This window comes from Coloeus monedula (assembly GCF_965178545.1).
Source record: "Coloeus monedula genome assembly, chromosome: 23".
In the NCBI taxonomy this organism is placed as follows: Eukaryota; Metazoa; Chordata; class Aves; order Passeriformes; family Corvidae; genus Coloeus; species Coloeus monedula.
Genome location: NC_138803.1, coordinates 2,983,109 through 3,007,909, shown reverse-complemented (window position 1 = coordinate 3,007,909; position 24,801 = coordinate 2,983,109). Strand labels below are relative to the sequence as shown.

The following is a 24,801-nucleotide window of genomic DNA, read 5'->3' as shown; positions in this document are numbered from 1 at the left end:
GTTGTGGCAAGGTTTTATCCCTCTCAGCCTTCACAAAGGCAGATCCCAGCTCAGGGCTGCACCCCCAGAGCGATCCCCAGCCCCTGGAACACCCTTCTCCCCTCCCCCAGCCAGACTTGCTCCCAGTTATCCACATTAACCCAGAATTCCTTCACATAAGTGTTTATTCAGAGTTAACACTCTCAGACAAACAGGTATTTCCCCTTTCCCCACATACACTTAATAGCATTATTTTAAATATAAATAAACATTTAGTGCTGGGAGCTTGGCAGCTTCACCGACAGCAAAGTGCATCGTGCTGCAAGGTGGGAAATCAACCCTGTCCCTTTTCTTCCTGGGACCATCTTGCACCAGTTTCCCGAGTCCAAATCCAGCAGAGCAGGAGATGAACCCCATCAAAGTGCTGAGACCTGACAGTGTCGAGTCCCTCAGGAGCAGGGACTCATCCTTCAGTGCTGGAACTCAGCAGCCTCTGCTCCAGGCCATCCCTTGGTCCCAGAGCAGAGCCAGGTGAGGGTCCTCTCCCCGCCAGCCCCAAAGGAGAAAAAGTCCAGGAAAACAAGCTACAATTCCTTATTTCAGCATCAGCCCTGCTGGTGAGCAGGACTTCTTCCTAGAGGAGCCCAACAGAGCCAGAGCAGGGGCTCCCCAGCCCTGTGTCAGTGTTGAGGGAGGCAGGAACGTGGGCACAAGCAGCACCACTCAACAAGCTAACAACAACAAGGTAAGAAAGTGGGATTTGGGGCCAGCAGAGTGCAGGGGATCCCAAAGCCTCCCAGGGGCAGTGTTGGTCCCCCAGTGGCTGTTCCTGGTGAGTCACCCCAAGGACTGTCCAGGGAACAGTCGTGGGAAGGAGCAGCCTCCACGTCACTCTGCTCCCACACACGGACAAGTGCTTGGGTCCATCCTGTTGGGACAGAGGGCCACCCCCGTGTGACAGCAGCCAGGGCATCCCAGGGCTCTACAAAGCACACCAGGGACTTTTCTTAAAGATATCTGGTGCCACCAGGTGGCTGGGACACAAGTGTCCCCTACAGCCAGTCCCTAGGCAAGGGACGGATCCATGGCTGGACAGCAGGGTGGCACAAGGACGGTGTTTGGCCCCACAGGCACAGGGCAGAGGACACTTCTCTGCAGGCAGGGCAGTGCTTTGGTCCCACCAGGCCCATCTCAGTCCTCTTCCAGCCCCGCCACGGGGCTCCTCCTCCACATTGCACACAGTGAAGGTCCCTCAGGACCCCAGAGCTACTCATAAATAGGAAACTACAGACTCTACATTGCTTCGTACAGATCAGCTCACACAGCATGGGGCAGGGGAGCCACGGGCACCCCTGGTGTCAGCAGCTGCTGCAGCGAGTCACGGCCGGGGCCGGGCAGGGATGATCCTCCGCTTGGCACTGTAGAAGTCTGAAGGGAAGAAGGAAAGGGTTGGAAAGGGTCTCCAGCCTGCTGGGAGCAGCAGGGCAGGAAGAGGGAGGTGTCCCCAGGGAGGCACCCCAAAATCAGCCCAAGGGAGTTGCACCCTAAAGCCCCCACCCAAAGCTGCGGAGAGCAGAGCTGTAAGTCTGCATCAGCTCTCCCCTTCGTCTTGCCTGCATTTCCACTCCAGGCCCTGGCCTTGGAGGATAGGAAGAAACATCTCACTGTGAGGGAGGTGAGACACTGGCACAGGCTGTCCAGGGAGGTTCTGGATGCTCCAACTCTGGAATTGTTCAAAACCAGGTTGGATAACGGCTTTGAGCAACCTGGGATAGTGGGAGGTGCCCCTGCCCACGGGACCTTAAAGATGATATTTAAGGTCCATTCCAACCCCTTAATATTCTGTGATTCTATGATTGGGTCAGGTCTTTGGAACTGAAGGTGATAAATTTGGGGGCATCTTCAGCTACAAAACCCACAAGGCCAGTGCCAGTCCCCTGGACAGCCCCCAGCAGCCAAAAGGCACCCAGCTGGTTGCCTTTTTCCCTTTGGAAGATGGGCTCTGCTTCCCTAGGAGAGATCCATGGAGGGTGGTTCCCTCCCCATGCCCAAGAGCCAGGCAGGGCTCTGGCACCCAAGTCCCCTCTGTCTGTCCCTGCCATGACATCAATGCCACCAAGCCCCCAGGGAGTGACAGCAACTCCCAGCACTCACCTTTGATCGTGGTCTGCCCACGCTTCAGGCTCTGTGGGGAACCAGCCTTGTAAACCTGCGAGCTCTGCTGAGACTCCTCGGGGCAAATCCTGCCAACACGGTCCTTGGGGGGGACCCTGTGGGCCAAGGAGCTCCTGCTGTCACTGCTGATGACAGCCCTGACCAGGCTGTGAACCTCCTGGGGCGGCTGCTCAGCCACGAGGATCCTCTCCCACTTGAACGGCCCTTCCAAGGGAGTCTCTGTCTCAAAGTTGAAGTTCCAGCGCTGCTGAGCTTCTTCCAGCTGTTGTCTTATCTTGTCCTCAAAGTCATGCTGGAGCTGGTCATGGTCCACAGGGCCAAAGAGGTTCCTGCAGGCCTTGCTGCTGCATGGGGTCTGCCCAGCCCTGCTCTGGGACAGCGGCATCGTGCTGGCTGGGGGGAAACCAGAGCAAGTTACAGGCGCTGGGATGACAGGAGCAAACACAGGGGAGTGCTGGCTACCAAGGCAAAGCACACGGTAGCCAAGGTGGGACAAGCTGGGCTGGGCTCTGCAGTGAGGCAGCCCAGAGGGGACTGACAGACACGTCTGGACTCTGACTTTTGAGATTTTAGCAGAGGCTTGAGCACGGCTGAGGTCAGACACAGCCCGGTGCAACACAGGAGGATGGGGAAGGTGCAGATGTCACCATTCCCTATTCCTCCTCCAGCAGGCAAAGCCCTGCCAGGTCAGAGCATCCAGCGCCCCGACACTGCCACAGGCTCCATCCACAACCCTGCTCCTTCCCACTCCCATGCAGGCAAAGGCAAGTTGGCACACGGGGAGGTGAAGCAACAGGATGTTTTTCTGGCCAGTTTCTTCATCTCAAGAACCCTGACCCGGTGGTAAGGAAACCTTCAAGCAACTGCAAGAACGTGCCACAAGCTTGACCACTTTGCTAACCACCCTCCTTATCTGCAAGGAGCTGTTGGGTAACCAGAAACAAGACCTTGTTTGTTTTTTTTCAAATCGGTGCCAAAAGCCTTGACCTCCCCAGTAAGTGCCAAAGCCTCTCCATCAGAGCAGTCCTTCCCCTGACTGTGTGGGGATAAGGGACCCCTCACTACACCCACAGTTATGAGGAACCACGACGTAGAATCAGAATTGTTAAGGCTGGAAAATGCCTCCAAGATCATCGAGTCCAGCTGATAAGAGTCAGCACTGCTCTAGGATTTGAGTTGTCAGAGATAAGGCTTGTCCCTGCTGGGACAGCCACACTCATTAAATCTGCTTAAAAAAGAAAGATTCATAGCTCCCATTGCCCACCTAATCTGGGATGCCCAAAGCCAGGCCACAAAAGATCCTCCCCATCCCCCAACTTCCCCAAGGAGCAGATTCTCAGCCTCCTGCAGGGAAGATTTCTCCCTAAATTCAGCACCTGCAGCCCCTCTGGGTTGCCTGTGCCGCATTGTCTTCCCCACATTCCACCCCTAGAAGTGTGCAAGAAATGACTGGATGTGGCACTCAGAGCTCTGGTCTAGCTGACAAGGTGAGGATCGGGCCCTGGTTGGACTTGAGGATCTTGGAGGTCTTTTCCAACCTTAATGATTCAATAATCCTATTCCCAGGCATGGCACCAGCACGGTGAGAGTCCCCAGCCCAGGGGCTGGGGGGGCCACATTCTGTCCCTGGGGCCACCCCTGTGGGCACCCTGTGCTCAGACTCAGCATCCCCGAGTAAAAATAGAAATCCAGCTTCCTATCTCCGGGCAGTCTGAGCACACAGACAGGGTGACCTCACTGCCAGGCAAGTCCCAGCATGTCCAGGCAAGCCCGGGCAGGTAGTGGGAGAGGGACACGTTCCGTCAGCCCAACCAGACAGCCCCCAGCCCTCCCCGCCTGCGTCACGTCCCGATGTCCCCATCCTCAGGTCACCGACGCGACTCAGGTGCCACCCTGGAGCCTCGAGATAACACCCTCGCCCTGACTCATGGCTGCGGATTGCCAAAACCACCAATGAGGGAGGGACCAGGGCCGGGTCATCGTCCCCTCCCATGGGGCTGGTGCCGCTTCCAGCGACCTCTGCCCAGCAAGAGCTTCGAGGTTCCCGGCAGCCGCCCGGGAGCCCCAAGATTTGGGCGAGGAAGTGGCAGGTGCACGGCCGCGTTAAAACCTCTCCCAGCCGGGCTGGGTGATGAGAGCACCCCTGGGAGACACCCAGCAGGGCTCCACAGACACCTGCGACACCCAGGACCAGTCACACCAGTCTGGGGAAGGCTGGGCAAGCAGGAGGGGCTGGGGGCACCCGCATCCGGGAGCGGCTGAAGCCGCTGATCCCGCGCAGAGAACGCCCGGCTCATGACACCGATGGGGCCGGGGGGGCTGGCACGGGGCGGCCGGTCCCCGCCCGGCCCCGCAGGATGCTCAGCGGCGGGACTGCGTCCGCACAGCACCCGGCACGGCACCCTGCACCCCGCACAGCACCCGGCACGGCACCCGGCACCCCGCACAGCACCCGGCACCCCGCACCCCGCGCCCCGCACCGCCATCCCCGCGGCCACCGGGGGGCGAGCGCGGCCCAGCCCGGGGGCTCCGCATCCCCCCAGGGGGCTCCGGGTGCTCCCGGGGCTCCGCACCGGCAGCCCCGGCACCGCCAGCCCCGGCACCACGCGCGATCCCGCTCCCTCCCCGCGCTGCGGACGCGGCCCCAGGCAGAGCCGGCCCCGCTACGGCGCTTCCCCCGCTCCAGGCACCGCGGACCCCGGGGAAACCGGCGCTCGCCCTCCGTCCCTGGCCAGTGAAGGAGCGGAGCCCCTGGGCAAGGCCGCCGCCCGACCCCGCCCGCACTCACCGCCGTCTCCCAGCGTCTGTCGGTGCCCGCCGCGTCGCCGCCTTTTATACCGGAGGGAGGGGCGGAGCCGGGCGCCGGTCCCGGCGTCGCCCGGGATTTCCCTCCCGCCCCTCCCCGGCCGACCTCACTGCGTTCGCCCCGGTCTTGCGTGTGCCCCCGCTCCAACCCTTTTCTCTCTCATCCCGGTTCCCGGTCCCGGGAATATGCGCGGTGCCAGAGGAGAGCCGGGCATGCCGGGACCATGGGCACCGGGACCCCCTTCCTAGGGAAGGGCGGGGACCTGGATCAGGGGATACCGGGACCCCCTGCCTTGGAGAGTGCAGGGACTCCCCTATAGCAGGAGATGGAGGGACCCCCATCAGGGGATATGGGGAACCCCTTCCTAGGTGTGTGCAGGGACCCAGCATCAGGGACCAGAGGGAAACCTCAGCCAGGAGATACCGGGCCCTCCTTCCATCAGGAAATGCAGGGACCTCACCCTGAGGAGATGCAGAGACCCCCTTCCTAGAGGGGAGCTGGGGACAGGGAGACGCCCCCATTAGGGATACAGGGACCCCCCCAATGGATACAGGGGTGCCACATTCCAGCCAGGAGATGCAGGAGTGTAGCCATCTCGAAGGGCGTCCTGTCCTAGCCAGGCTGTCCCACCCACCAGGCCACTGTAGGAAGGAGATTTTTGGATTAAGGAAGGGGTGGCTCAGCCCCTCGGGGTGCCAAGCTCACAGCCATACCAGGATGATGTTCCCCTGGCCCCCTGGCACTGCTCAGCCCATCCTGGGCTGTCCCTGGCCTCTCGAACTGGCTTGTCTCCCCCGGGCCTGGCTCTGCTCCACCAGCTGAACCCCAGCATCCGCTGTGGGTGGAAAAAAGTGTTTGGAGTAGGATCTGCTGCTCTGAGTCCTGCAGATGTCCAGGCAGGGATAAGGAGGAGGAACAAGTCTGTGCATGTCCTGCAGGAACCTGCGGCAAGGATTTGAGGGAATCTGTGGTTTAGCTGGAAAAGCCGGCCAAGTCCACAGGCAGGAAAGCCAGGGCAGCTTCTGCTGGGGTTACTCTGTGGGGCTGGAGGGCTCCTGCCCTGAGCCTGGTCGGTTGGTCCATCCCTGCCCTGCGGCAGGAGAAGGGAAGGGATGCTCTCAGAGCCAGCCCAGCTCGGGCACAGTGCCCGTGTCCTGCAGCCCTTCCCAGCCCAGACCTCACAGCACACGGACACAAGCACAACCTGCTCCCGTGGTCACAAGGAGGTGACAGCACAATTCCAAGTGACAAAAGCCGTGTTAAAGCGATCCTTTGGGAATGCCAGGTCCCCTCGAAAGCCCCTGGAGGCAACAGGTGCTGGGGTGCTGAGGAGGATCCTTGGTGTGCAGATCACTCCTGCTTTTTCCAGCTGGACCAGCAGCTTCCCACTGGCCAGAGCAGCTGGAAATATGTTTGGGCATGTTTGGCTGAATGCTTCCACATGCTGCAGGAGGGTTTTGCAATCACTCATCCCCACTCTGTGGAGCTGGGCTGTGCCGAGGTGCTGGGATTTGGATCAGTGGTGGCTGCTCAGCCCCTTGGCTGCCTCCAAACAGGCACAGTGGGATGGACAGGAAAGGTAAAAGGAGGACAGGGAATGGGAAATCACCTTAAATTCATGCTACACACTGCTGAAAATCCATCCTGGAAAGCTGCAGTCTGGACCTAAACGCTCCAAAATTCATCCTGCCTTTCCATTTGTAATAGGCAAGGAGAGGAGGGGGCAAGTTGGGACAGGGAAGCTGTCACTGGATTTTCCACCTGGGAATGATTTCTGCTCGTGGATGCAAGGAGCAGCCTTCAGAGCCTCACTGCAGAGGTGGCCGCGGCGCTGGCTGGTTGCGGATCATTTCCTTGCCAAGCTCCAGCTCTGCTCCAGCTGCAGGTGTGGGTTTGCTCCCTCTGGATGTGAGGGATGCAATCGGCACCGTCCCAGCCGCAGCACTCTGAGCATACCTCGGGTCAGTGTAGCTCCAGCTGCCACCTGGGACTCTGGGATGAAGCAGCACTTACCAGAGGATGTTCCCTGCTTAAAACAGATCCCCTTTTTCCATAAAAGCTCTCCAGTGCACAGAAAGAAATGGGAACATCAAACCAGCAGCTTTTTGAAGTGGCAGAGGAAGGAGCTTGTGCAACCCAGAGTGGCTCCACAGCCACTGATTGCACGAGTGAGGGATTCAAAAAGGGAGATAACCGACCAGCCTGGCTGCCGGGAACATCCCAGTTACACCAGGGATTCATCCCAGGGCTAAACCAGTGAGAAAATCAATCAGACATAGATTTTTCCCTTAGGAAAGTAACTCTGTAATTCTCTCAGTGATTTTTGGTGGGGTGAGGGTTCATTCCCCACACCCTGGGATGGCGGGGGGTGGGGAGAGGGGTGCAGGTTTCTGGCTCTTGCAAACTCCACTCTCGCTTCCCTTCCTTCGGGAGAGGGGAGCTCCGGCCACGCCAGCATCGGAGGAGACCTCAGCCAAGTGGGTTATTGGAAATGGGAAGTGGGGAGAGGGATGGCGTCAGGGTCTGGGTCAGGAAGTGCATGGGCACGTCTGCAGTGGCATTACCAGAGAAAAAAGGGGGGTGGGGAAAGAGTGAATAAGAAGGCCGTACAGGAACTTCAAAAAAATAGAAAATCCCAAAGGTGATTCATGGTGTTTGATCCCACAACACGGAGGAGGAGCAAGGAGGAGGGCAGATTCAGGACTGGGGACCAGGATCAGCGCCGAGGGCTGATGGGCTATTTCCTTCTCACCATTTATAGCCACAGTGTGGGATCTGTCACCTCCCCCGTCCCAGGCTCGCCCTCCCCACGGGTCCCAAACCCCCACCCGGGAGGGGTGTGGTCGTGGGAGAATCCATCTTTATAATTTCCTTGAATAACCCATCCTAATGCCTGGAAGCAGAAGGAATACATTAAACGACTGCATATTTCACAGCCTTCAAAGGAACCTCCTTCCCAGCACCGGGGGCACCCGAACAACTGAGCAGCGGCCGCTGCCTCAGCCAGGGAGTTCTCGGGAGCGTTTCATTCCCAGCGGGTCGCCCCAGGTGGATCCCGCCGAAGCCGAAGGGAGTGGAAGCCTCTGCAGACACGGAAGCAAACACATTAGTCACAGCAGGCAGAGCCGGGGTGTGACTCAGCCCGGCCTCGGCACAGCCAGGGATCCGGCCGGGAACGTGCCCGGGCACAATCGCTTCTGACTCGAGTCTCATCCCTGTCCCGTGTCCTCCTCTGACTCGGGGAGCAGCACCCCCGAAAGCCACGGGGACATGGGTGGGAGTTCCAGCATGGAGCAGGGAACGGCTTGGGTCGGGTGGAGGAATCAGGGTCGGAATGCTCCAGCCTTGAATAGGATGGAGAACGGGGAAATGTGGCTTCATGGAACCGTGTTTACAGGAATAACACAGTGAGGTCCAACCCGTGCTCATAAGGACTGTTTTAAACGCCCACAAATTCCTGCGTGTAGGGATTTTATATGGTTTTGAGATTTAGTAGTCAAAGGTCTGCGTGAAGAGGGGTTTTTGAGGTGGGGAAATAATAATCCTGTTAGATCAACCAGCACAGAGGGAAAACCAGCAAAGATTTGGGCAGATGAGCATCCCTCAGGTCTTTCGGGATGGAGATGGCAGAGATCAGGGCACACTTATTTTTCAAGGTGAGATAAACATAAACTCTGCAAAAAGCCAAATTTCTACCCAGGGAAACACCCTGAGAATGGGGGGAACTAACACAGGACCTCTGCCCCAGCACAGAGAGTGGGGATGAGCACACGGGGTTGGGGTTCAGTCCTGCAGAACACAACATCCTACAGCCCAAATGTCCAACCAGGGCTGTGTCCCATTCCATGGGGCACAGGGGTGACTTTTCCCCCTCCTCAAATGGCTGTACTTGCCAGAACATCCCAGGCAGGTGGAAATTGCTTGACTCAGGACAGCAGACTGCAGGGACAAAGTCCTGAGTATTCCAGCACTAAAAATCCTCTTCAGCAAGATTCAAATCACCAAGCATTTTTTCTGTGTGTTTTTTTTTATTATCTCTACTAACAAGCTTTTTTCTTTTAAGTGGGAAACGTGAAGGCTCTTAATGAAACCCTCACGCTCCAGCAGAAGTCTAAATGAACCCAGTGTTCGGCTGGAGGGCGTTTATATCCCAGAGAAGCCTGTTTTCCCATCAGCTCTTTGAAGTGCCCAATTAAGTGATTTTATACTAATAGGATTTTCCCAGGAAAGAAAGACAAGAATGACAAAACGCTGAATGCTTGATTAACTCTGCCCCTAAAAGAACTCGGATCGTGTTAATTGACTGTTCCCCTGCCATATCCAGCCCTTGTTTGCCCCATTTATGAAGGCATTTTGATGAGACACCAGACCCAGCAGAGTGGAAATAGAGTCCCACCAAGCACAAATGGGGGATGAGACAGTCCTAAAACAAGGCCTCTGCTTACTGGAAATATTCCTGGATGCGGGAGCCAGGCTATGAATCGGTCGCTTCATTCGGCCCCTCACTCATTTTCATCCAAGATTGTTTTTAGCCCCATTCATAGTCATTAACGTAATTGCTTCACTGACTTTCCATGAGCAGCTTGGAAGCTTTGTGGGGTTTTTTTGCTGGCAGCAAAGGCCTCATTGTTCGGAGCGCGGCCGGGCGGCCGCAGTACCTGGCTCCAAACCCTGCACCCGGCTGCCCCTTTATTCCCTTGCTGCTCCACCTCATTGCCCACGGCCCCGGAGCGCGGCAGGATGGGGCAGATGCCAGGAGGGGACAGGGACACCCCGCTGGGAACCGGGGCAAGCGGCTCCAGCCTCTTGCAGGGCTTCCTGCAAGGAATAAGGTCCATCCAAAATGTCCACTGGGGGTTATTTTGCAGCCAGCAGTTCCCCGCAGGCATCTCGGCGAAGGGGGGGAGGACAGGGATTGCTCCAGGAACTCCAGGATCTTACCCAGCAGGATTCCCCCCGTGGGTGGGAATAAGCAAGTGGAGTGTGGGGCAGGATTGCTCTTGTCCATGTGGCTCACAGCCCTCAGTGCAGCCCAGCCCATGGAAGCTGTCAATGGACGTAACTTCTTCCCAATGCATGGCACGTGTGGCACAGTGCTGCTGCTGAGGGATTTGTTGCTCTCCAAGCCATGGGATGGTTTGAAATCCATTGGGAGCTTGATCTGGCCCTTTATGTGTGTGTGAGGAGGAGGTGAGGATGGGGAGCTCTGACTGAGCACTTGCTCATGATGTCACCTCTGAAACAACTCCAATTCCTTGGGGCACCCTCTGCCCGGAGTGCCCAGACACCAGGATGGGGTGTTTCCACTCCCAGATATTGGGAATTTGGGGTTGTCCCAAACAAACCTGGGCTCCAGGATGCGTATGCTGGCCCGCTTGCCCATCCCACCACCCGCTGGCTCAGCGTGTGTCACCATCTCCTGGGATCTCCAGTCACACCTTTCGGGAATGCCCCAGTCGAGCACAGCATCATGATTCACTTTGCCCTTGTGCTGGGGGGCGAGGAGTGGGGCTGGGCATGGCCAGAGGCAGGGAAGGGACAGAGCCAGGGGCAGGTAGACCCTGAACATGCCATGAAATGGGATCTGCAGGAGGGCAGGACCAGGACCCAGACCACAGACAGACAGAGGCCTGCACGGTGACTCGTGCACAGCCCGGAACAGAGCAGAGGTAATGGGAGGGGACAGCTGAGATGGCAATAAAGCCAGGGGTGATGATATGGCAGCCGCCACCTTGACACCAGGGTAAGGGTCAATTGCACTTTTCCTCCTACATGTCAGTCAGGCAGAGCAGGATTTTTGAGAGTGAGGATGGAAGAGCAGCTTTCACCCCACTAGCCCCTGCTGGCCTTGACCCCGAGCTGGGCCATGGGGGTGGACGTGCTCCACACACTAGAGGGGCTCTGTCCAGTTCCACAGAGGTCAAAGTTGGAGAGTTCCAGGTGCCAAAATAAAACCTTTCCGTTTCAGCCACCCTCACTGGTTTCTTGGCCTGGCCTGTGAAAATCCACCTTGCAACAGGGAAAGAAAATTTTCTGGAACTTGGAGCTGTGGTGGGCAGTGCCACAGAAGCTGGAAACGGGGTTAAAATGTTCTGTACTTCACCCACCAGCAGCAATGCTGCACCAGAGCCCTTCCCACCTCCGCACAAACCTCGGCTTTGCAGAACACTGAGAGATTTATAGATTATCAATTATAAATCCACAAAGGGAGCAGGAGGGAGACAAAAGGAGAGGGATGTCATAAAACTGGGAAGTGCCCATGCCCCTGTGCTGGGCACTGCTAAGGCCACACCTTGAGTACTGTGTTCAGTTTTGGGCCCCTCATGGCAAGAAAGACATTGAGGGGCTGGAGTGTGTCCTGAGAAGGGAATGGAGCTGGGGAATGGTCTGGAGCACCAGGAGCAGCTGAGAGACCTGGGGGGGCTCAGCCTGGGGAAAAGGAGGCTCAGGGGGGACTTTCTGGCTCTCCACAACTCCCTGATGGGAGGGGGGAGCCAGGAGGGGGTTGGGCTCTGCTGCCAGGGAACAGGGACAGGAGGAGAGGGAACGGCCTCAAGCTGCACCAGAGGAAGTTTACATTGGACATTAGCAGAATTTCCTTCACCAGAAGGGTTGTCAAGCACCTGCACAGGCTGTCCAGAGCAGTGGCAGAGTCATCATCCCTGGAAGTACTTCAAAAAAAGTGCGGATGTGGCACCCAGGGACATGGGTTAGTGCTAGACCTGGCAGTGCTTGGGGAAACAGTTGGACTCAATGACCTTAGAGGGCTTTTCCAACCTAAATGATTTCCTGATTCTATGAAACAAGAAACCCTGAAAATATCTATAGATCAAAAAATACCCCACAGGTCCCTGTCAAACATCCCCTGCACAGGGGAACTCCTGACTCCAAATCTGGCGGAGTTTCATCCACGAGTTTCCGAGTGGCACGTGTCAGCCAGGCAGCTGCAAGGACAACTTGGCAGGAGTGGCAGCAAACCACACCTGGAGCTTATCTCTCCAGCTGGGGCAACCTCCTCCCACAAAGTTTATAGTACAACTGCATGAAAAGCTGATCAATCCAGCACCAGGAAAAGCAGCACCCAGTGCAGGAGGTGTAATAACACTGGTGTTAGGCAGAAATCCTTCCCTGCGACAGGGCTGAGGCCCTGGCACAGGTTTGCTCAGAGAAGCTGTGGCTGCCCCAGCCCTGGAAGTGTCCCAGGCCAGGTTGGACAGGGTTTGGAGCACCCTGGGATAGTAGAAGGTGTCCCTGCCCATGGCAGGGGGTGGAACAAAGTGAGTTCTAAGGTCCCTCCCAACCCAAACCATCCTGGGATTCTACAAAACACTGACAGCAAACACTTTGTATCAAACACTGACAGCGAGCCCTCCATCAGCAGGGAGGGCTGGGACAGCACCAGGGCTTCCTGCTGAATATTTTTGAATATTCATGTCCTAATATTCATGTTCTAAGCAGCCTCTGCCCACGAGGAGATAACGCCTCTCTCACAGCTGGCAGGGGTGATCTTCCCAAGTGACAGCCCGGGTGACACAGTGCCCCGCCCTGATACCACTGCTGCACCCCGATAGCACGGTCCCAACAGAGCACTGGGGCTGCCCAGGGGCTGTCACACACGTCAGGCTGTTTTGGGGGTGGCATCAGGCAGTGGCACATCACAACCAGTCTGTGTTGTCCAGCAAAGTGCCCAAGAACAGCAGCATGACTGTAGCAGGATGAATCTCCTCACACTCAGGGAGGCCGTGGAGTGACACAGCTGGAATCGGTGACAGAACCCAGATGGGAAGGACATACACTTCCCCTTCCTGGCTGGGATCACTCCCACAGAAAAACTGACAGCTAAAATGACTTAGAGGACCAAGCAGAAACACCACCCAAATCAATGTGAAGATTTGTTCAACTCCAAGTTATGTCAGCCACTAAATTATTAAATAATAGCCAAATGAATCACTTGGGAACGAACATAGCGTTCCCCTTGCATCGTCTATTTTATATTTGTCTGGATCCTGTGTTTATTTTAGTCCCCAGCCGTGTTTGTTTGAAGAGCACTAATAGAGGGAACTCGTGGCTGTGCCCCAGTGAAACTGCAGAAACGAAAGAGCAACCCCAGACAGTGACGGTGTTTCGAGGAAGCCAGAACACTTCTCGTGTGAGAGCCTGGGATGCGGCTTCAGCTCCGGCAACCGCTTGACTGACCAACTGCAAAGCACAGCCAAGCAAAAATTGGCTTTATTCTGCCTCTTTCTGGCAGGTTGAGCTGTGAAGCTGGAGGCAGCTGCATTCCAGCAGCAGGGCAGTGGGGACCCGCCTCTTTACGGCAGGGCCCGGCCCTGTGCCATCGCCCCATGCGGGAGCTAAGGTTGAACCGGAGCAACTGGAATTGCACTCCTGCCCGTCAGCTTTTCTGTTTGCAAAAGGGGTTGATGCTCCAGTTTTCTCACTTTTTTTTCTCTTCCAGCCAAGAGACTCTGCACTACAACAGCACCAGAGCAGGGCGATCCGTAGTGGAGACTGCAGCTCAGTTTTTGGGACAGTATGTCTGGGGCAGGATTTGAACGTGGGTACAGGGACAGGGATTAAAACGCAGCAGAAATAAGTTTGTCCAATGTTCAGCCACTTCGAGGATCTGTATGTCAGGAGACATTGAGGCAGCTCATGGAGATCATGGCATATGAAAGTAAAACTGGAAACTGAAAAGAGGTGATAACAGCAGTAAAAAGCTGCAGAAGCACTCGGGCACTGCTGGGGGAACGGTTGGACTTGAAGCTAGAGAGCTCTTCCAACCTTAGTGATTCCATGATTCTGTTGAGCACAAAACCCTGAAAACATCTACAGGTCAAAAAATACTTCCAGCACTGGGTTCTGCTGACAGACCCCCACCAAAGCAGGAGGGGTTTAGAGACGATCCATGGGCACCATGTGGTGTCTCTCTGGTTTCTCTGACTTCAAACAAAAGGAAATGCAAAGGCAGAGGATGAAATGCAAGACCCTTCCATTAGTAACACACCACAGTTCCCACTGTGGCTGGAGGACAGAAGAGCAAAGCTCCAGAACCAGACTGGGTTTGGAGGATGAGGGGGGTAACACAGCACACCTGTTTGTCCAAGAGGATAGAAGTTCTTCTTTCACAGAGCAATGCTTGGGTCAGGACTTTGGCAGGTTTTTTTCTGCTCTTAGAGGGAAGGCAAATCAATTTAATAGAGGAGAAACCAGAAATTGCCAAGCTGCACCACTGAACAGGGATTTGGCATAGGGAGCAGCAATCCTTCCCAAGGCTCAGCTCTGAAATCAACACTGGGTATGATCCACACTGGCTCCCTTCAGCTTTCTGAACAGGGTCAGCTCTGAAAGGATAATGTACCCTAAAACCTGGTGAATTTGAGTGGAACAGACAAAAACATTTATTTTTCAAGGGATTTTTTTTCCTTGCTTTTCTAACATTAACTGTCAGCAATGCTTTTCTCCCATTTTTGTCATAACTAGCACATGTATGTGGTTACATGACCTGTTAGGACACATCATCCTGCACATGGAGCACTTTAACCAGAAGCACTGTCAAGTGTTTGGGAGGATCACAACTCCTCACCCAAGCACGACCCTGTCTGAAGGCCAGTGGAACAAATCCCAACAAAAGCAAGGGCATCATAAACCTCTCCACTTTCTAAGTGCAAGGCACATTCTTAACATGATCTTTGGTCATAAACAAGGAGCAGCATGTACATAAAAAGAAAAAAACAAGATCCTTTTCTTTGCAAACCCATTTGCACACAATGCTCTCCCCAGGGAGAGTGTAGAAAATAACTGGGATGTGTTCAGGCACTGCTGAGGACCTCTGAGAATTAACCCCAGGATGCTTCTGCCTGAAACAAGGGCAGCTAAACCTCTCCCCAAATTAGAAATGCAGCATAAATCATTACTGTCAGCACCATGAAACCAGGCCCTGAAACCATTTGGAAGGTATCAGGCAGCAGCAATTGCTCCATCACCCCAGGGGTCTCCGGAGCAGGGCTGTGGCTGAGGTTCTGCCAAGGAGCCTTGGATAGTGTCCCTCTGTCCTCCCCTGGCCAGGACAAACTGCTTGGTGACTCTTCCTGGTGTCAGAATCTTTGGAGAGGGGCGAGGGATGTCCCTGGCCTTAGAACACCAACACTTCCTTGTACATTTAATTTGAGAGTAAACTTTTTAAATGCAACACTCCCAGGCTCGTCACTCCCTCAGACAGGAATGGGACACATGAAATTCACAAACGTGTTGCTACATCAAATGTAACTCTTGTTACTTATACCCTGGGGGAAGGGCTATCCAGTCAGTGTTCATACATATTTATACATTTTCCATCTTATTCTAGAAGCTGTTTGTTGTGTTCCCGTTCAAACCTCCACTTGATTACATAAAACCAGCACACTTCTGATCTAAGGGGGCAACTTCTTCATTCAGCTGAGGAGTAAAATAGTCAGAAACCTGAAACTGAAATGCTTCCAGTTCCGCAAGACTGTTGCATATGAAAACCACAACCTGCTCCCCCACTGTCTCTGGCACTTCAGATTTCTCTCCCTGCAGTAGCTGAACTACTGAAGGCTCCTTGTTCCCCCAGGTAACCACAGGAGGAACGTCTGCGCCGGCAGAGGCACCGCAAGCTGTGAGCCTTCCGCACATCAGACACTGCCACAGGCACGTAGGGAAAGGCAACGGGACCGAGCACGGCCCCGGGCAGCCCCTGGGCCCCGCTGCCCGGCCCGGAGCTGGGCTGGGGCGCCGGGGGAGCGAACAGGAGCCGGCCCCAGCACAGAGGAGCCGCCCTGACCTCTGCCGGGCACCGGCGGCACTGCACGGCCGAGCCGGCCCCACCCGCTTCTCCCTCACCCTCCGCAGGTGAAACGGGGCCCGGCAAAATCCGGGAACGGGCCTGGGCCTTCCCAGCTCACCGGTGAATCCCGCTCCAGGGCAGTTCAGGCTTCGAGTGCCTCCCGCAGCACCTGCGGCCATCCCGCGTTTCTGCGACACGAGGTGGCCGACACAGCAACACACAGTGCTGAACTGATCAACAGAACCGCAGAGTCACTGAGGGTGGAAGAGACCTTCAAGACCCAGTCCAACCATAAATAACACTAAGTGATTTAAAAAAAAATAAATAAATCCAGACACTGAGCTCAGCAAGCCAAGGGGGCAGCACTGGTACATCCTTCCCTTAGAGCTTGGGACACCACCAAGTGAAGGAAATTCCACCGCCAGTGTTCATCATGAGGGATTTAATCTAAACCACACAACTGAATCAATGGAGCACATTTTCTCTGGGACACAGGACCAAGGTCGCCCTTGGGCAGTGGGGGAAGCTCCACCTGCTCTCCAGCCATGTTGCATTTAGAGGAAGTGAATCTTCAGGGTAAGTTTTGGTTTCCAGACCAGCAACTTCCAAACTGAGCCAGGATGAATACCTTAACTGCTGTTCCCAACCCATAGCCAGCATGCAAAGTCCATAGCGAACCTTTGCATCTCCAGCTGGTTTTTCAAGGAATCACTACAGGGCTCACTATCAGGCAAGAAGCCAGTTGGCATCAGCTACTGATTACCCCAGCTAAACCTGTAGAACAGGGATTAGATTGCCACGGCAGAGGGACACCCTGCACCTCACCACGGACAGGTGAGCAGACACTGCCAGGTGCAGCTGAGTTGGACAGTTCACAGGTGTGTTACAGCCAGGTGGGGTGACTGTCACAGTCAGGGACAAGTTATATACTGAACAACAAGTTGTAACCAAAACTTTAATCCCAAGGATCTCACAAAAGACATTTTACAAGTGACATGAAAATTCTTGTACAGTAAAGAAATGTTTAATTTCTAATGTTTACAATGTACCATTAGACACAACACATCCACTCCAGGTGTCAGTTCTGCTGTGGATTTGGTCTATTCAGAGGTTCTGGAATAGATGGTCAATCAACAATCAGCTAATTAAGGACTCTACTCACACCAAGTACAAAATTAACTGACCCTACAGCTACAATGTTTTATTTCATGGAATATAAAGCAGCTCAGTCAGAACTGGAGCTGGATGAAACTGCAGCCCAACCCTTTCCCTCCCGGCACCACTGGCTCACTATTCTCTTTCCCAGACATGGGCTATGGAACACCCATGTCCTGCTCTGCTCTCAGTCTGATTCCACAAGAACACACCATCCCAGCACACTTCCTCAAGCTGAGCCCCAGCAACCCCCAGCCCAGCCCAGCCATGCTCTCCCAGCAACACAACACAGACCATTTGCCCTTCCACACACACACACACACACACAGAGCGTCTAATGGTACATTGGAAAACCATTAACATTACAAATCATAGGATCTGCTCAGAACCATATACAGATTCACATCTTTACATTTGCCACCTGTTACAAGATACAAGAAACAAAGCAAGTTCAACAGCTAAAACATTTTAAAAATGCACCAAGCTTTATGAAGTGTCAAAACAAAACAATGTTCTGTACATACTCCTGGCCTCGGATCTCATGACTTCCTGTACACAGCTCCTTCCCACAGTCTTATTTCCTCTCATTTGACCTGGAGCGACTGAAGAACAGACAGGTAAAGTTAGGATCCAGGTGTCAGGAACAGCAGATTTTCCTTTAAGCCCCCCAGCCACAATCAGCAGGTGATACTTAAGCATTTTTAAAATACTGTTCATTTAATAAAACTGAGTATTTTATTGTTCAGGTTGAAGAATCTCCTACAACACTAGAAGTGATTCTCCACCACTGCCTTCTTCAGTATTTACCAAGGCACAGAAAGCCATTTTTACATTTACTCAGAACACATCAACACTGAAGACTCTTCTTACCTGCGAGACCTGGAAAAGGAGCGAGAAGGCTTGTGGTTCCTCTCCCGTGAGAGTGATCTTTCTCTTCTTCTATCTCTGGAGAGGGACCTGGTACGGATCACAACACCACACTATCAGAGCAAAGCTCAATTAGGCCAGCAAGGCTCCCTGAGGAGCTTCCCTTCAGGAGTGAAGGTTTTTAACTATTCAACCAGGGGGAAACCTGTTACCAGTGCTGCTATTAACCCTTTCTCAAGGGAAGAATAATCAGCCTGAGCAACAGCTTACAACGTGCTGTGAACAGGCATGCAGTACTTTGCAGAAGATTTTCTTTCTGAATCCTACTTACTCACATTCTGATTTATGGCTGGACTCAATCTTAAAGGTATTTTCCCACCTCAGGGCTCTATGATCCTATGCTCACAGTATCTGTGAGAGAGTAGCACATTAACACTTAAACTCTGGGGAAAACTGACAAAGACCCCAAACAGCTGCAGAATGGAAATTACTTCTGTTAATATCCTTCCACTGCTATCCCTGGAATCTCTAACAGCTCAGTAATTCCAGTCAAGCAGTATGACAGAAGCAAATCTGTTTCCCTTTTACCAAACTGCAGTCTGACTGTGCACAGCCTATACGTGGAGCTGTTTTGGGCTGCTCCTTTTCAACCCTCCAGGCTGGAGCAGTCCATGGGGCAGGAAAGGGATTCATACCTGCTGCGGCTCCGGGAAAAGCTTCTCCTTCGCGGTGATCTAGAACCAGAAAACCAAATGTGAGGCACTTTATCCATTCTTTGAGCTTTAATGGGGTGAGGCATTTCCCAACTTGTCAAACTCACTGTTGGGCCCAGGGAACGTGCCAAGAATAACTGGCATCCATCATCCAGTAAAAGGCATGGAAAGATTAGGCAGTAAAACCAAGCTCAGTGTGAACAGCACGTTTCCAACCACGAATTCACTTAACTAAGAATGCGTCAGAGTTGTCCAATGCAACACTTTCCATTTCAACTAAATACACTGCCCAGAACACCACACCAAAGTCCCACAGGTGGTTCCAAAAAAAAAAAAAAAAAATAGCACAGAGCAAATGTTTTGGAACCCATGCAAGCCAAAAAGGTCCATAACAAGACATAAGAGATATCAAGTGGAAAAAAAGTGAAAATGCGCTCAGTGTCAATATTGATAATGCCATTAAGTGCTACATTAGAACTGCATATTTGTGATTGTCATTTTAATGCCATAGAGTGTGTTTAGACTATTTTCTTATAAAAAAAAAATTTAAAAATATAACCTTAGCTCGGCCCAGTTCATCCCAAAAAGTAATTGTTTTAAGTTTTGAAAACTGTTAGTAAAACCATTTAAAGGTGATAGGATTTTTCTGGCAAGGAAAAGCTACATTTGTTAGAGCTTCATTAAAAATTTAGTTTGGCATCTCACATGCAAATATCCTGGTTTTTACATTATTCACAGTGTAAGAGCTTCCATATCACCCTTAAAAGTTTTCTCAAGCAACATATGTACGTTACCACTCAATTATGCACAGCCAGCCTTTGATTGAGAAAAGTAATTACTTATAAGCCGCTTACTCCTTATTTTAACCAGCAGTAAACTGTATAAGCAGGAAAAACTTACAAGTCTTTGGTTTCAACAAGCTAGAAATGGTGAGGTGAGGCTGCCGGACTGACTGCCAAGAAGAATTTGCTGAAAAGGTTTTGCCAGATGTTGCGTTGTATTTAGTTGGTTGGCGAAGGGGGTGTTGTGGATTTTTCCTGCTTTTTTGTTAGCCGAAGGCTGCTGCTGTAGTTGTTGTGAAGACATTTGGTAAATAAACAGCTGAGCTGATTGGCCGGGAATGTGTGGGCGGTCGAGGTGGCTGCTGCCGATTTGGTTAAGGTTGGAGAGAAGGCTGAGAGAAAACAGCATGCTCGGGAACCAAAGGGCGGTGCAACCTGACGACTGGCCATGCCTGGGTCATGTGAAACGACACCAGCCAAGCTGCATGGGGCGCGCTGGTCACATGACGCTGAAAGGGCTAGTTGGCTGGCTAATGCAGACTCAGAGGGTGGTGAGAAGAGACATGATGGTGACTCTGTAACGGGTTCATTTTTATTAATAGATGGACCAAAAAGCATAAAAAAAATGAAAAACAAGCCATCAGTACAACCATCTATTAGCTAACAAATACTCCTAATGTGTTATTTTTTTTCAACAGCAAAAGGGTAAGCTTGAAACCCTGACTTGGGAGGACTTCACTCACCTGCCACAGGTAAATTCAGTCCTGTAAAAACCACGTTGCACACTTAAACTGCCAGACAAACTAGTCTGGGTCCAAGAACGTGCCAGTTCCCAAAAATCCTGCTATATGCTAGAGCTGGGTTTGCAAACCTCAAGTGACAGGATCGTCACACGATGCTTTAATTCCAGCTAACACTAAAGTGTCAAGATTCCAGATGTTTAGAGCAACTGTTACGCAATCTATTATTAAACAGCTGCCTGCTTGGGAAGTATTTAAGTTCTGCAAACAAAGTGGAAAAACCCATTGGTATGGAAATGCTAAACTGCTGTATGTCATGTTCTGCCATTATGGAGTAAAGGAAAGGAACAGGCTAAGTTGAAGTATGGGGAAGAAAGGGAAAGTGTGGCTAGAAGATGAGCAGATTTTAAGAGGAAGGAGGATAAGCCCAGGACAGAGGGCACTGACTACCAACTGCACAGTCACCTAAGGACAAAAGCCAACAACATTCAACACAACTTAAGTTCACCTCGATTTTGTGGGGGGTTGATTTTGGTTTTTTTTTAGCATTTGTCATTTCCAAATCATGATCGGATAGATGAATGTTATCCATCAACATGCCTTTAACAAGCCTGCTTCTAGGATGCTACGTGGTAACTGTGCCAAGAGCTCTAGGATTGTGCTGTGCCCAGGTACCTGCGCCGAGGAGGGGGACTCCTCCTGCGATAGTCATCCCGAGGACGCCGGCCCCATGATGGAGGGGGGCCGCGGTTCCGACTCCGCTTTTCCCCGTTGGAGAGCTCCACTCGGACACGACACCCACACAGGGTTCTGGGAAGAGAGGTTGACACTGGTTAGCATTTCCAGGGAGAAGGCAGCACAGAATAAAACATACACAATCCACAAAAGGGAAAAAGGACAGATAAGGGCAAAAATGTTCTGTCATCAAAGCACAGTGCTCAGAGTCAGCTCCAGCATGACTGTGGTGGACCCTTCCCTGGAAGTGTCCAAGGCCAGGTTGGACGGGATTTGGAGCAATCTGATCTATCCAGTGGAAGGTGTCCCTGGCCATGGCAGGGTGTGGAACAGGATGGCCTTCCAGCCCAAACCGTTCTGGGATTCTATGGCAGACAAAAGGTTTGGCTGCTTCTCAAAACTGCTGTGCCAGTAAAGCACACAGGGAAGGAACCAAGGAGAGTCTCCATTATCAGTTTTGCCTCTTTATAGTAACACCATCTGCAATTTAATTAACACACAAAGAGATGCAAGTAATTTCTAACTTGGGAGTTCAACTGTGAAGTACAAAATTAACCATTACAATGCTATTTACTAAGGAGGGCAGAGTTAGATGGGATATTGGGAAGAAATTCCTCCCTGTGAGGGTGGGAAGGCCCTGGCACAGGGTGCCCAGAAGAGCTGTGGCTGTCCCTGGATCTCTGGGAGTCTCCAAGGCCAGGCTGGACAGGGCTTGGAGCAACCTGGGACAGTGGAAGATGTCCCTGCCCATGGCAGGGATGGGACTGGATCAGCTTTGAGGTCTCTTCCAGCCAAAACCTTTCTGGGATTCTATTTCTACACTATAAGAACACCCCTAAAGTACCATATAAATAAATAGTGCATAACAAACGTATCAAGACCTTAGTCCTGCAGTTTCAGCTTCCCAATTTATAAATGTACCACTCCTACAATGTCTCATATTTTGACCAGCCAAGTCAAGCACACAAGCACATTTTACCTTCCATCTAGTTCTCTTACTGCATCAGCTGCATCTCGGGGATCTTCAAATTCCACAAAGGCAAAACCAGGAGGATTTCTCGCCACCCATACACTGCGCAGTGGTCCATAGTAGCCAAAAGCTCGCTCTAACTCCGTTTTGTTGCCATTGTTTCCAAGGTTACCCACATAAACCTTGCAGTCCAGAGGACAAGAGTCGCGATGCATTGCTAGGACAAGAAAAAAGAAGTACACATATATTTAACACAGCGCATGTGCTTGCTCACTTCCAAGGGAAGTCACTCTAGTGGCTGCTTCCCCCTGAAACTTCAGCAGTGATACAAGCTTATGGAAACACTGCGTGAAAGGGGTGGGCGGAGAGTGTTAAAACCCAACAAAAAAGAGACGTGCTATGTCGCATTGTGATTAAAATCCACTATTTCGGAGAATTTCATTTACGTTTAGGATTTAGGTTTGAGGGGTGGGTGTTCCTGCGCCCCTCTTCTTGTTTAGCACGGGGGAAGTCTGCAGAGGGCGCTGCGCGGGGGAGGCTCCATTGTTCCCGGATCGGGATGAGGATCACGGCAATCCGCGCACAAAAGCGGGGGGGCAGCGCCATCTCCGGCCGAGCCCCGTGGGTACTGCCCGGGGACGCGCTCCGGAGCTGCTCCTCGGTGCGGTGTGAGGGACCAGCGCTGCCTCGGGCGGGCGGGACGCCGCCACTCCGCCCCCACGGCACCTCCCGTCCCACGTCGCCTCACATGCCGCGGGGAGCAGGCCGAGAACGGGCTCCTCCCGGCAACCCGCGGACCACCCGCCGTCTCCCCGCCCGGTTCCGCTCAGGGCCGCGGCAGCCGCCGCCCCGGGGCCGGCGTTACAAAATGGCGGCTGCTCTTTGTTTGCCGCCGCCGTCGCTTCCATCCGCCCTGCCGGGTACCGAGACCGCGGCTGCCGCCTCCCCCCCGCCCTCCGCGGTGAAGATCCTCACCGGTGCTCAGAGGGAGGCCGCGCGAAGGGAGCCCGCGCTAAACTCAGCCGACTCGACCCTCAGCGAGACCCCAGCTCCGCTTTTCCTCACTGGACAAAATGGCGGCCGGCGCCTACCCCGCCCGCCTTTATATAGGGCCAGCCCTCTCCCACGTGATGCTACACAACAGCGAATCAGAGGGCGTCGTCGCGCTGATTGACAGGTGGCGTCACCGCGCGCGCGCAGGTGGGTGGGATCTTGGCGGCAATGGCGGGAGCGCTGAGGCGGCCCTGCGGGCCCCGCCCGGGCCCTGAAATGCGGGAACGGTAACGCCCCCAGAACTGTTCTTTTTCTGTCTAAAACGAAAAATAAAGTTTTATTTCCTTGTGTTTCTGGCCCGGTGAGATCCGTCCAGGTAGGGCTAACACATTAGAACGTTTCAATTCTCTCAGAGCCATTTGTCCCCATGAGCTTTTAATAAGTGTGTTGAGCAAACTGCTGTAAGCCAGAGTTTTTGGTAAATTTTATGTCTGAGCTTTGCTTACTGAGGCACAAAAGACGGAACTTTTTTTTAGCACTTGAGTAAACGAGAGGATTTGAAAGGAGGAATTTTAGTTACAGATACACAGTGCTGTTGATGTGCTTTGCCAAACTCTCATTCGTACATGACATTTGTTCATACAACATGAGTTTTAACCTCTAATTAAACAATTAACTTGCTCCAAAGGGGTTGCCTTAGATAACAAACCTCCTGATTTGAGTTATCAGGTAATACATGAAACCCACCCAGGGCTGTTGCTGCAACAATCTCCCAAAAACCTCCCTTCGCAACCAGGCTGGGTTTAATCCAGACTTCATGTCTTTGCCATGGGCCAAAGAAGACTAATTTATCTGGCACAAGTATAATTAATAATACTTTGGATCATACCATGTACAATAAGGCATTTTGAGTATAAATTAATGCTCGTTGACTCTGCTTTCCAAGCAGGAACTGTGCAGAGGATGGGGCGTCCTCAGTCTACCAGAATTCCAGAAACCCAAGTGGAATGAAAAACAACCAGCTGATATCATTAACTGGAATTTCCCAAAATCTTTTGCAGCATCCCACATTATTTTAAGAGCTTTTTCTCAGTAAAATCCTCCAAAGGTCAAAACTGGCCAAGGGACAGAAACACAACAATGATTTTGAGGTAATGGATGCTCCAAAGTATCTTAATTGTGTGTACAGTTATCTGAGGGTTACCTGCCTTTAATTAAGGAAATCTAATCCATTGTAATCTAAATTAGCTGGCAGCTAATTTCCTGAGGCAACAAAAACAAAGGAAATAATTTGAAGGTTGGAGCTGTTCAGCCATTTCACTTTGTGACTTCTTTCAGACAGTGATTTCCAGTACTCGCTTCCCTTCTCCCAAAGGGGTTTGCAGCATTCCTAGACCCTGCTCATATCACATAATGTACATTTCAAACATTAAGTTTTGCAGTAATGGATATTTTTTTTAAAAAAGAAACAGAACAAATATTAGAGAGCAACTTGGAAAACCTTGTAATCCTAACAGAATTTATGATTTCATACCAAAGTTACACATGATGTATGAAGATAATTCCAGATGACAGACTTGGGAACAAAGCATTTATTCAGAAGTTGGTTCACGTCCTGCAATGCAAACAGAGCACTCAGCACTCACCTAGGACATGTTACCTGCTCTATTCAAGCACTTCTTCCCTGGGGTTCAGCCTGTCACCACATTTGATAAATCACAGTCCACAAAAATCATGTCATCCAAACATAATCCATTTTCAGTTTGCTTTTGGCATTACTCAGAAACTAAACATGGCCCATCACCAGGACACAAGGCAGAGGTCAGAGTGTTCAGCCAAATTCCCAGAGCCAGGGTTGGGATGTGCCAGCACAGCCACACAGCACTCGTGTCATTCCAAAGTCTGTCCCCAAACCAGCCCTGAGCAGCACTACATGTGGATGTCACATCTGTGTGGAAGCTGCTTTGTGCTACATTACCTCCCTCCTTATTCCAAGTTGGTGAGTGTTTGGAAAATCCTGCTGCATTGCACTCGGTGGCTTTTACAGTAACAAATGCCACTTGTGTCCAGTACCATTGG

The 24,801-nt window shown here is 52.5% G+C and overlaps 1 protein-coding gene across 5 annotated transcripts; it reads right to left on the bottom strand.

The window, feature by feature from the left end:
- Positions 1 to 262: 262 nt before the first annotated feature.
- Positions 263 to 22,823, bottom strand: SRSF3 (serine and arginine rich splicing factor 3). 5 transcript variants are annotated; one of them, XM_082296204.1, is made up of 7 exons: positions 21,739 to 21,879; positions 20,700 to 20,834; positions 18,485 to 18,523; positions 17,793 to 17,879; positions 17,447 to 17,524; positions 2,134 to 2,547; positions 263 to 1,407 (listed from the first exon to the last, which is right to left on the bottom strand). In XM_082296204.1, the coding sequence occupies exons 1-7, from the start codon at positions 21,743 to 21,745 to the stop codon at positions 1,358 to 1,360; spliced, it is 810 nt and encodes a 269-aa protein (XP_082152330.1). In that variant the 5' UTR covers positions 21,746 to 21,879; the 3' UTR covers positions 263 to 1,357. The 5 variants fall into 5 exon arrangements, 3 of the variants coding, with proteins under 3 accessions (XP_082152330.1, XP_082152332.1, XP_082152331.1); XR_014227047.1 differs by lacking the exon at positions 263 to 1,407 and adding an exon at positions 22,705 to 22,823 and having other exon boundaries at positions 2,492 to 2,547; positions 21,739 to 21,946; XR_014227048.1 differs by lacking the exons at positions 263 to 1,407; positions 2,134 to 2,547 and adding exons at positions 16,770 to 16,880; positions 22,705 to 22,823 and having other exon boundaries at positions 21,739 to 21,946.
- Positions 22,824 to 24,801: the final 1,978 nt, after the last annotated feature.

Coding starts and splice junctions, on each gene's coding strand:
- SRSF3 (XM_082296204.1), bottom strand. Junction 18,524..20,699: donor AGTCCCCCTCCTCGGCGCAG/GTACCTGGGCAC, acceptor TTCTGGTTCTAG/ATCACCGCGAAGGAGAAGCT. Junction 17,880..18,484: donor TTTTCCCGGAGCCGCAGCAG/GTATGAATCCCT, acceptor GATCCGTACCAG/GTCCCTCTCCAGAGATAGAA.